The sequence below is a fragment of the Gnatocerus cornutus genome, chromosome 8 (genome assembly GCF_029298725.1).
Source record: "Gnatocerus cornutus isolate USDA-ARS CGAHR chromosome 8, icGnaCorn1.1, whole genome shotgun sequence".
NCBI classification, from domain to species: Eukaryota; Metazoa; Arthropoda; class Insecta; order Coleoptera; family Tenebrionidae; genus Gnatocerus; species Gnatocerus cornutus.
The window spans coordinates 15,156,135-15,169,227 of record NC_142240.1 but is presented as its reverse complement, the minus strand read 5'-3'; the positions used below and the strand labels follow the sequence as shown (position 1 = coordinate 15,169,227).

The following is a 13,093-nucleotide window of genomic DNA, read 5'->3' as shown; positions in this document are numbered from 1 at the left end:
ATTTTATGAAATTTTTGCCATTTTTGAGAAAAATCGTTATTTTCTCGAAGTTCGCTATTTTTTACTTTTATTTTATTTTCTCCAAAAAACTTCGATTAAGTCTGCGATCATTACCGCATATCCCAGAGTAGGCCGATTTTTTTCTCTATTTTTTTTTTATTGAATTAATTGTATTGGTAAAAAAAATAGTAGTAGAAAAAGATGAAAAACTTTCAGCCAAATCGAAAAGAGTCGGGGTCAAAAGTGGTCGATTTGGTGTGGAATACCTCATATGTTAAAATGGTTCATAATTATTTAGTGGTTTGAAGATGAAAAACGCGTAATTAATACGAAAATCATGAGTTTATAATCGCCGAAAATACAACTAATTAGTGTGCTTTCTTCTTAATTAATCTTTTCCTTATTTAGTTTTAATTTGTGTGCGGTGGTCGCTTTGATTTTAACAAGTTTGTCCCTAAATTTGAGAAAATAGTTTGTTAAAAAAATGATCTTTTCATTTACATGTAAATTTTTGATTACATATCCCTTCATTACAAGTTGTAATGACTGTCTTCTTGTATCAGTTAAGATTCAAATGAGCTCTACAAATACCATAATTGAAAACACCGCCACAAATTAAAATTTTAATTTAATTACGCCACGAAGACATAATTTTCCTTCTTCAGTTGCACGTCTAACCACACCGACGATGATGGATCCTCATGTTATCTCGCCACGAAACGGTTATTATTTCAAATTAATTAAAGAAAATACGAGAATGATGCGATAATAAATGGAAAACGACGGCTCTCAATTACCCTCAATTAAAATGGTAATTACGAGGATTTAATTGAATACACAACAAGAATATGTAATTTTTTCTACGAGCGAACGATTAATCACTTTTTGTCAAATTACGTGCCCTCTGCGTATTTGACGCACATCTGCCTTGGCAAGTCATGCGCAGTTTTTTGCGTTGAGGTGCTGAGTGCGCAATTATCGGAGCCTGAAGGGCGATAATGTGCACGGAATCGGGGTAATTTTAACATAGTTCAACACGAAGGGATTTTTTCAGGATTTATCTTTGCAGCGATCAGTGACAGTAGCGTCGGAAGCTGCTATACAATTTTGGGTTCCACGATGTTATTACTGATAAGTAAATATATAATTGTGTAATTATAAAGTGGACCACGACGGGCGATTTTTCCATTAGATTTCGACAAAGATACAATCGATTTAATTAAGGTCCTGGGAAGGGTGGGAGTCCCGAAGATATTTAATGAAAAAGTTTGGTTTGATTAGCACTGATTTAATTTATCGATACTAATTCTATAGTGACTTTTCTAATTTTCAGCAGGTAATAATTGAGTCTTATTCGTTCTCATTTTTTTAACACCATAGAAGTGTTTACTGATGGGCAGAAATTATGCAAAAATAAATCTTTGCAGCTTGCATATGTACATAGTAAACCCTAAAAATCACAATAAATTGCTATGCACACACGTCGTGTATTTTTCCTCGTCACTCCAAGGGTTGCTAATAACAGTAATCCCCCTCGTTGACCTCTGGGCCTTACATGATTTTATGGTGCATGCCCTACGTGTTAGAATCATCGCAACTCTTCAAATAACAGGGCTGAAAAAGCCTGAAAACCAAAGCGTGACTTCAACAGTTTCTACAAGAAGTTGAACGTGCCACCATCAAATCTCTTTAATAACGAACAGCCAAAATACGGTTGTAAAAGGATAATTACAGCACGTAAGAGGACCGTTTTCATTAATGAGTAATTACAATTATACACAGCACATTACAATCAGAGAGCTGAATGTAATAGCTTAATGATGCAGAATAAGAACGATTTTGGTGGCTTTTTGCGATGTGTGTGGTCGCGAGGTCGTGAACTTGTGATTTTCTACAGGGTGGACTCGATAATTACGCTTGGAAAAGTAAACAGACGTAATAAATCTGATTCTCACAGGAATCTTGTTCTGCAACCCAGGGAGATGTTTAAGTGATTTTTAATTGATAAATTGTGGAGTTTGCGTGTTTGTTTCAATTACAATTCAATTAGTAGTAATCAGGTTACAAAACCTACTTTATTTCACATCGATCATTATTGTGAAAAAAACTGTGAAAGTGATTTGCTGCGGGCCAGTATTATCGCAAGAAAGTAGAAATGATAAAAATGCATACTTATCTTACTCAGACGATCTGGAAAATAAAAGGGTTTTTGGTAAACAAATTTTAAAATTCTATATTTGACGACAAATATGTAAAAAATTAAGATTTCTTTACCGCGGTTAACAAAGTTCAAAATGGACTTAGCAACATAACGACCTAAGCCGACGAAATTTGAATTTTAAGTTAAGGAACTTCTCGTTTCAATTTTTTAGCGGTACTCAGGATTAGCTCAGAATCCGAAAATCAAGAAAACTGAGAAATTCGTAATGCCGGAGGACTTATTTCAAGAATATTAATAGATGCCAACTCGATGGCCTTATTTAGTCTTCAGAAACTGAAAACCTGAAAACTTGAAAATAAATTAAGGTTTGTTGCTGACAGAAACCTAAGAATGATGAAGAAGAATCTGAAAAAGGTGAAACTAAACCTAAAAGTTAGAAAATTGGAACGAATCTTTGCCGCGGTGTCATTCTCGTTTGGCATGTCAATTCGTCAATTTTTTTGCAACAATTTGTTTTAACCAAAGACCTTCTAGGTGGTAACCCGACACTTGGAATGCTACCACTTTCCGTCCATAAACTGCCCAAAAATGTCACAACAGACCTATTAAAATTATGACCAAAAGCGGTAAAAGAATGCCGCAATCGAGGACGACCGCCTGAAGCCACATCAATAAAACTGAAAAAAAATGAAACCTGCCGAAAAGTACTGACGCCTAGATGAAGTCGTTAATTCTTCATGATCGATCTTCTCGTTCGACAATCCCATTTAATCCGACAATGAAGTAATTTTACAAACACACCGTAACAAACTGATGATTAATAGAGCCGTCCTCGTTACGAGAATTCGAGTAGTGGAAAAGTTAATTTTTGACAAATGATGACCGATTGCTAATTAGCAAGAAGCCGAAGGCTGTTGAGCTGGATATGTCGCGTATTTATCGTTGATTTATGGAAAAAGTCGTCAACATGAGGGAAGACTTTCTTTTTGAGTCTCAAGTGTTCACCACAAAACCGTAATCTATTTCATTACACCTGGTGATTATGTGTGGCAGGTGGATTCACCTGTTCGGCACGGGTTGGCCACGTGGTCGTTGACCATCTACAAGGAGCACGGCGAATTTGGTGGAGTCAAAAAAGAAAGAAGATTTAGAAGTGTTTCTAATTTATTTCAAGCATCACTTATTGACAAGAAATTTGCATAACGTGGAGACTCCATAAAAACAGAAGTGAATTCCCTTTAAAATATCTGAGATTCTCTTCCATGCGTGCACTATCTCAATTTTTGTGAAAAAATGTAAATTTCGCTACCGCGTACCGCTTTTAAAACCCAAAGTTTACGACTGCTCTCCAAAGCACGAAACTACAGACCTGAATAATTTTAACTTCGAATTCCTGATAGATCGGCAGATTATCTATAATTACTCTCTATCAAGTCGATCGCTAAAAGAAAATGACCCGACCGGCGATTCTTTGAAGCCGTTTGATTTACGCGATAATATCCAGATGTCACCGGACTTGTCGTCAAACTAGCTATTTATGGCCCAGAGGTAAATATTTGGTACAGAGACAGTGATAATGTCCGTAATTAACCGGGCGGGAAGAATCGTCATCAAAAATTTATTCCCGACGAAAGCGAAATCAGAAAAAAACTTCACTTCGCACCGGATTTTTTATTAGTTCGCCACAAGCCGCAATTAATTCCTAATTCCCCCAACCATGGGAGCTAATTCCATACATTTAAGTCATTATGGGATATTATGAGGTAGCGTCGATGGGGTTCGAGCGAAATTAAAACCAGCGGGATCTTGCCTTTATTGGTTTGAGGTTTTTAAATTAAGGGCAAACGGTGGACTTGTCAAATAACACGATTTCGTCCGGATTTGTACCGCTATTGTCCATCCTGCGAACCTAATTAAACATAACTGGGTGAAATTATGCAAATGTTGCAAATGTTTGCGTCTCATGCAAAAAAACCGCAACACGCTAATCTCAAAAAAAAGATCTGAGCCGCGATACCTCTTGCAAAAAACTAATTTAATATATGGTCGCATTTCGTGTTGGCCAATTAATAAACTGACAGTGGCGAAGACCAGTGGAGTAGGCCGCTTATTAAAAAAAATGTTTTTCTTAAACCTAATCTTAATCGACTTCGCGTAATTTGCTAAAATAACAAGCGTCTATATCGTACGGGCTTATCACCGACATGCTAATAAATTTCCACGATTGATTCCAAAAATAACAACTTGAACTATTCATCGCCCGCCACTGTCTCTCTCAAGTGTGCGTAAGCTCGAATCCGTTGGCACCTGCTTCAGGAAGAAGCAGAAGGACAGGTCGGAATATCAAATTGGACCATTCAACCTTATATATTTACAATTAACTGTGCGGTCTGATATTTATATCAGCAGGTGCACTGACGTCACTGGGGGCACCCCGTTTTCCATCATCCCTTAGGATTTTCTCTTAATTACAATTTGCGGTTTTGCTTTTTTACAAGGTGATTAAAACCTGCGATGTTTTGACCAATAAGAATACAGTTTCGGGCAGCTGATGTGTGGAATATACAACCATTTCCGGATGGTTGTTGGTAAAAAAAATGGGCGTTTTTTGTGCCACGCGTTAAACGACGACGTAGCGAAATTTAATTAGATGCTCTCATTTCCAGAGGCGGCTTCTTATCAAAGTTTCGGTGGCCGATGGTTGCATCATCCAAAATTGCTTCTTTGTAATAAAAGTGTTGAAGCGGGCAATTTTTTATAATGAGCTAATCGCCTTTTATTACGCGTAATAGATCACCCGGGACGAGTATTAGATGCGAGCTTTATAGAAAATTAATAACGGAGATTCTTAGGTGTATTATTACTCAACTTTATTATTATTTTTTTGGAGAAATCTAATATCAACAGTGTCTGTTATTTATCTTTTTTTTGTGCGTTTTTTCGAGTCCAAATCTCTTTAGAAACGAGAATTTTAGCCGGACAGGCAACCCATAATACGCGCGCGTAACAGACTTAACATACTCCTCTAACGAATCTTCTTTCTGGCATTCCTAATTTTGCGAGTTTCCATACCCTCTCATTAAATTAATGAAGGCACACGTTTAAGCGTCTTAAAACACGTGCTTCAAACACAATTTGAGAGTAGACGAGCTATCTATGCAAATTAAAAAGACCGGTAAATTGTATAGCATTAGGTCTTTTTTCGTGTCTGAAAAAAATTCGGGCCTTAAGCTATGTTTACTTAACGCATGTTAGATGAAGATTTCGGAGAGTATAATGGCCAACGATTGTCCAAATAAATATCCTTAGATTAAACGCTGGGAGGAATAAAGCAAACCGCAACAATGTTCTCGATAAAAAGCCTAATTAATTCGCTGAGAGAAAGAGTCCTCTAGTTCGCGCCGCCTCTACGAGAAACAATTATAGCTAAAGAAAAAACGTCAGACCACCTGTCCGTGATGATTTTATTAATACCGCGATGGCAGTTGCTACAAAATGTTCGTTAAAATAATTGAAATCGCTATAAGTGAAGCAGGAGAGGCAAAAACGACGATTCACGACACTGAAAAATCATCAGTTTCTTTGGAAATTCTTACGCTTCATCAGTTTGTAAGTAGCGGCACGCAGCTCTTGTTTGCTTTCGCGAAATTTTGTCGATAATGAGCTTTTGAAAAGTGTATTAAAAGCTTATTAAGGTCAATGTGGATTTTTTCTGGAATCAACGAGATGTGCAGCCACCCACTCGCAATTTATGGAGACAGGAAACGCTTATAAAGAAATTACAGACTAATGTGACCGCATTACCGCAACCGGGATTTTACCCTGGAATTACGGGATAATTTTATCGCGTGATAACTGAGGGGCAAACGACTCAATTCAGGCGTGATTTATTTCGGTTTTCTTTAAAATTGTGGTTTTATAAAAAAAATGGGACGGTAGGGACTAGAATTGTTTCGACATTGCTGAAAATTGTCCCTTTATCAATTTAGGTTGGCAACTCCGGCGGCCGTGTCCTTCGAGTTTTGCCTCTCCCTTGTCTAATGGACCGTTGCGGTAACAACAAGCAAAAGATTAGATATTGCCCTAAAATCTATCGTTGCCAATACGACGACTTAATTAATAGTGGCTCCATTTTAGATAGACTTGGGTAATATTAAGATATCAACCGTCAAGTGGTCTCGATAAGAAGTGTTTTTGGTCATTGTAGGTGGTTCTTCGTCGAAGGTTATCAGTTTCTCACTGAGTGTCGTGTGAATGTAATGGAAAATTAAGATTGTCCCGTGTTATAAAAACGCAGCGAAGATGCAAACGATAACAACGGCAATAAAACTTGACATAAATTTTAAACAGTGAGAAAGAATCGTGAAGAGGCTCGACGGTTAACAAATGGACATATTAATCTACTTGGTAGAAATTTATGGATGAAGTCAACCATAAGTGCAAGAAGCGATGTTCTTCGCGACATCTATTAGTATTATACGTGGAATTTTCGACTTGAACGGCGGCGAAACACGGAGATTCGATAATTTATTCTCACAATGGCGCAGCGAGGGAGCTTAAATCCTTACAAATTACCGCAACGAGACGTTGGGAGAAATCATCCAAACGCGATTTCGCCCACCAACCGGCGGCGCCGGAGGCAGACTCTAACGAGGGGCTGAAAGCGCCAATAACGTGGGGGTGGCATTCACCCTTAAGAAAAAACGATTTATGAAAACCGACGAGCTCCGCCTTTATGTGTCCATATTTTGTGAGTTTTGACGTAGAGGCGCTTATTAAAATGTAGCCCTTAGCGTCACTCTTGTGATATATTGAATGGAAATTTTCTTGGGTTGCGCCACCATGGAAGGTGGAATCTGAATATCGAAAGAAGTGGTCTGGGCGGATGGGTGGTGGTAATTCAAACTTGATTAGAACAGGGGTGCGACCTTGAGATGCACCTGTACGTGCCGACGAATACACCTGTAGGGTCGTCTCCCCTTCGTCTCGGAGACGCGTGGCCGGACGAGGGCACTTAAGACATTTCCCCGCGACCAGGCCAAGCACCGATTTTCAAATCATTTTCTTAGGGTTTCATTAAAATGAGCGATTTTAGATGCTTAATTAACACACAAAAATCAAATTAACTTAAGATTACTTTTGCAGCCTTGATTGAATTTTCTAGGTTTCTTTAGACTCTCTAGATTTACGTTTACTTTTAATTCTCTGTAAATTCTTCTATTATTTACAAATTTTTTCACAATTTGGATGTTTTGGTTTGATTATACATTTTTTTTATATTCACTTTAAATTTTCTTTACGATCTCTTTGGATTCGTTTTTATTTTTCCCAGATTTTGTAGGTATAATTTCTCTGTCAAATTTTCTCTAAGGCTCTAATTTTATTTAGATTAATTTTAGATTCTCTTCGGTTTTTTTTACATTGTATTTTTTTGATTTCTCTTAAATTTTTGATTTTGTTTGAATTTTTTATATTTTCTTTAAATTCTTCAAATTTTTATGTCTATTCTATTTAAATTGTGTTCAATTTCTTCGTAAATTCTCGAGTCTTTTCGGACTCTTGGATTTTCATAAATTAAATTTTCTAGACTCTTTTTTGATTTACCTATATTATTTTTTTCTAAATTTCAGTAAAGATCGCTTCGTGTAATGTCATACGGATATAAAATCAAATAGACTTAGCGCTGCTTTTTCAATTGATATACAGAGTGAACCTGAATAAAGTGCAAACATTTTAACTCCAATATCAGACACGGGATGAAATGGAGGTTAAATTTTGCGTTCCAAATCATCGTCTTTTTTATTCTTATATCATAATGTGCTATTATCGAAGCTCCCTTCAGTTTAGCAATAATCGTGGTAGAGAAATGTTGGTTTTACAGTGCCAAATTGTCAAAATTTGGATCATTTTGAGTTAGATTTGCTTATTCTTTGCCAGTGGTTTCTTCAAAAGTGTTGTGATGAACCTAAAGTTATAAAAAGTGTTTTGTTTATACTTAGTGAAACTAAATTTACGAGTGAATTGTCCATTTGGTCATTTTTCGTAATAACTTCAGGTAACTTTTTCATTATTTCATCGTTTCTACTTAAAATTTAGAGGTACGGCAATATCGATGCTCCATATTTTGAAAACAACGACAGTTAGAAAAATGTGGTTTTTCTACCATTTTATATGCATTATTTTGACAAAAACTTGTTCTCAGGTATCTAAAATCTGATTTAAAAAAAAAGACTCGAATGTTGAAAAAAAAAATTTTTTCGTTTTTTGGTCGCCTTTCGTCAACTATTTGTTCTAACTGTTCTACCGATTCTTAAATCGTTTTGAGCCTGTTTAGAATCTTCCTTAGATTTGTTTTTAAATTTTTCTTGGAGGTTTTTTGTTTTCAGAATTTTCTTTATACATTTCGTTGATTTTATTTCGAGTCTATATTTTCTTTGAACTTTATAGATTATCTTTGTATTGTTCACATTTTTTACATTTTGTGACAGCTGCAAAAAATGGTAAGAGAAGATTTTAAAAATAAATGACCATGTTATTACCTGTCTGAATGGGTTAAATTCACTTTTTGGGCGTCATTTCTGAAAATTTGAAATTAAATTACAAATTACAAGTTACAAGAATGGCCCCTTTCTTATAGAGAAAATGGAGTTTAAAGGTAACATTATAAATCGTACCAGAAGCGTGCTTCCACCTATTAGGTGAGTACATAATTTTTATTCGATCATACGAAATCTCTTAAAGATAGCGTGATCCATAAAAATTTAAATAATGTGTAAGAAAGCTCTTCCATCCGCATTCTGAGACCCATCAAACTGCAGCAACCCATTTTTAACGTATCAAACCGAAATTACAGATTAGTTCCTGAAACCAGAAATTGAGGTTTCTGAGAAATTTTTAAAGCTTTAATTAAAACCTTCAACACTATCATGGAGTATAATTCAGTTAAAAGGTAGCTCTACACATATTTTTTTGCACCCTGGCTTAACGAGGCGGATTCCGTCAAATCAAATTAAGTTATACATCAAGTAGTCAACAGCCGCGACCTCCTGAAGAGTCGCGCGTCTTTGTACACATTTAAAACAGATCACAATATATACAGTATTATTGTTAAGATCTGCATGAGGCCTCGTGGTCCGCCAGGGGGCGCTATCCCGCCGCTTCCGAACAACTCCACCGATGAGTAAAAATGTTTATTGCTTTTCCCAAGCCATTTAAATAAATTGGTCCAGAAACCACTCGGTTTTCGACAATGGAACGGCGTGTTTTTTTAATTCGCCCGCCGTTATTATCTCAATTAAAATCCTAACTAGAAATGCATGTCGGCCATTTCGGACGCAGACAACTTGATTAGTTTAAATTACATATAATTAAGAGCGTGATTAGAGCACGAATGATATGCACGCCACTGCTGGAGGAGCTTAGAGGATTTAACTGATCGAGCGCGAAATTTCAAGTGCTAGGATTAGCACCTTTGTGGAGTCTACTTAATTACCACGACGTGAAATTGAGCCGATTTTCATTCAGAAAGTCTCGGATTTCGCGCTTTGTAGAGATGAAAAAAATATAATAAAAATTTTTGGTTTGAAAAGATGACCACAACGTCCAGTTGCAGATTTGGCTATTGAAAGCGGCGTGTGCTGCAGACATGGCGTGTGCAGATTAAGACACGAAAAGGCTCGAGTTTCAGGATAATTGAGTTAAAAGCAGAACCGGGCTTAGTTGTATACAATAAACAAAACACAATGGGCCTGTAAGCTGACCATTAACCGCAAGCACTAGAAGCGTGGTCAAGTAATGAACAGACACGAAAAATAGAAATTTTTCAGTATTCAGGTGGCATTAGGAGATTATGGCCAAAATCGTGGAAGTGAGAAATGTTCGTCACTCATAAATAACATTTAATTCCTCAATTAATTTAATTTATATGATCACAATAAAACTTAACAACTCTCAAATCTTGGCCTCCCCATGTAAATTTTTATTGGCAGTCATTAACCCAACTAATGGCCTGTTTCGCAACGAACAAGTCAAAAAAAAGAATTTCCATCTGAAACCCTCAGCGGTATTTTAAATTACTACCAATAAATAACTGGCTAATTGTACGAAAAGCTCCGCCAAGCACAATTAATTTAATTATGTCATCGATCGCCATCAATCTCGAACGCGCAGCCAATCATTTTTCGAGATAGGACATGCTTCTCTCGATCACCATGTACATTAATTAGCATTAAGGACGCATTAACGTTTCAGATACGTCAAATCGCCCATTTATTTCTGAGGTGCACTCCGAAAGCCATTACCGAGTCGACAAATTAATGCCACAGAAGTAATTAGTTGGGGGTGGGAATGAAGACGTTTATAGTTTTACTTTTATTTCCAGGAAGAAACCTCTATAAAATTTCGGATTTATTTCGACTAATTTAATCGCTGCACTCGAACAAGTTTGTTTACACACTCGCCCTTGTATCAACATAATTAACAAGTGGTGGTGAAGTGGTCGGAGCAGATGCCCCGTATGCACTTCAACCACAACAATAACACAAGACTTTGAAATGGATACTCTTCTATCTATTCGAGTGGCTTTGCGAAACGACGGTTATATAACCGACCTCGAATTTTTTTTTTACACGTACAAATGACGACATGGAGATACAGCTAGGATAATGTTCTTCCACTTCGAGGAATTGGAGCAATGTCCGAAAGGGTTTAACACGTGTTTTCAATGGATCACGTGTCCGGTTAAACTTCAAAACTAATCTATATCTGTTCATCTGAATTTAATTGGCGCCTTGCTTGTAGATTTTATCAATTGAAGAATTGGGCAGGGGTGGTGAGTGGACACTGTAACCCTAGAACTGTGGTGGAGCAATTAGAATTGAATTTCAGCAAATTTAGGGTGGGTTCTCGAAAAAATTTGAGTCGTATAGTCAAATTAGGGCTGTTCCCTCGCCCCAAGTGTCTAAAATCCTCTTCTTTGAAAAGACCCTGATTAGCAACTGGTTTACACCTCCCAGTCTATGTTTAAGTATGAGAACCTCTAAAAATCACCTTCAAAATGTGTCATTACCGCTCCTTAATTCGCGGCGTTTGTCTCAGTCTCAGGGGCTGTGTACCCCTCGAGTGAAAGTCATCCAACATAGCCTTTAGCCCCCATAAATCAAAGCTTAACTAGACAAGGCGCCCGACAAACGAGCCGTCCAAACCTATAATTTGCGGTTGCGTACTCTTCGCGCAAAACAAGACCTCTGAACGAAAAACTGTGATTATTTTTTATGAGGCGGCTGCTGCGAACATGAGGGTTGCCGGAAGTCAAGAAGCGACGGCAAATATTTGGACTTCAATTAAAGAACTAGGGCGTCCTAAATTTTGATGGGAATGGGGCTTGAATTTAAAACAAATAGTTCGAAAGTGGTGGTAAGACGCGCAAGGTGTGGTAAATGTAATAACAGCGGGAACAAATGGCTTACAATTTGCGCCACAATTTCAAACTGACAATTTAATTTAATTTCACTCAGAAAAATTGGAATTGATGGTAAATAAAGCCGCCGCTAAGAAAAATTACCTTTTATTCATTTACGTTGGAATTGTTATGACGAGTGTTGAATTGAAGCATCGGTCAGGTGGTCTCGTCGACGTCACGCTAAAAATTGAAAACAAAAGTTAATCGCTGGAGTGGTCGAGATAAAATTATCAAAAATTGGATTATCGAAAAATTATTATTAGACACACGGACCATCAGAATGTTGACTGGAATGTTCTGCTTTCTTATTTTCGGGGTTCCTTTACTCGGTAAGTTTTTCTTTTTGTTCTTTATTTACTTTTTTTATCAACAGCGAGTGAACAGTGTGGCCCCAACGAAATCTTCGATAGTTGCGGAACAGCTTGTCCTGCCACTTGTCAAATCCCGCATCCTGGGAATTGTCCTGAAATCTGTGTACCAGGGTGCTTTTGTCAGCCCGGATTTATCCGGGAAAGTCGAACAGGACCATGCGTAGAACCAGGAAAATGTGAAAGTGTGTTATTATTTTGGTGATTTATTTTCTATTGAGATGTAGCTGCTTGTAGAGAGAACGAGTTCTATGACAAATGTGGAATAATGTGTCCTCCTACTTGTCTGTATCCTGTGAGAGGATGTGACAAAGTTTGCAGTCCAGGATGCTTCTGCAAGGAAGGTTTTGTCCTCGAAGATGCTTCACAAATTTGTGTGGAACAAGCTGCATGTCCAAATTCTCTATAAACAAATTATTTTCTGTAAATCTTTGTTTAAAAGATAAATATCAAATACGTACATGACGTTGATATCTCTTCATGAAATAAACAAGATAATCTGATAGCGGAAGTGGTTTTTCGAGATTGATGCAACAAAATTATTTTTTATGTTAATTAGTCGCAGTTTTTTAATGAAATTTATGAAACTTGTTTGTCCAAAGCCGCAAATCTTCCTCCTCCTTAAATCACAATTTTGAAACCTGTGACAGTTTCGTGTTTTCGCAGGGAATTTCGCCACGCTTCATTCCGCTACCGGTCGCAACCACGCACCTGTTGTCCGAATTATTTATCAATAATTTACGTTTTTACGTAATTAATTCCCGAGCGTTGCGTGTGAAACAAGTAGTTGATCCATCCAATATGAAAATGAGCATTATTTATTGTAGTCTCTATGAATCTCGGCCACTCCTTGCATCTCCAATCCGCTGAGATCTAGATAATAGAGTGACAAATAGATCTACAATTCTGTCGTACTTCGCACCTCTTCTACGCCGTTATGGCTCTAGAAACGCCCGATTCTTGCTCTTCCATGAATTGTGTTTTCAAGTGTAGAGGTCATCGGCGTAAATTTCCGGGAGGCGGTTGTGTTGTTTATGCGTTTTGTTCGGTTAGACGGCCTCCTGGTGATCTAGTGTCCATATCAAAAAACTATCAGAAAGGATC

The 13,093-nt window shown here is 37.2% G+C and overlaps 1 protein-coding gene across 1 annotated transcript; it reads left to right on the top strand.

Annotated features, from left to right (window-relative positions):
• The first annotated feature begins 11,836 nt into the window (after positions 1-11,836).
• On the top strand, positions 11,837-12,494 carry LOC148170253 (von Willebrand factor-like). The gene is made up of 3 exons (XM_088043852.1): positions 11,837-11,950; positions 11,995-12,174; positions 12,217-12,494. Exons 1-3 carry the CDS (start codon positions 11,902-11,904, stop codon positions 12,396-12,398), a joined length of 411 nt encoding a protein of 136 aa, XP_087899978.1. The 5' UTR covers positions 11,837-11,901; the 3' UTR covers positions 12,399-12,494.
• The last annotated feature ends 599 nt before the right edge of the window (positions 12,495-13,093 follow it).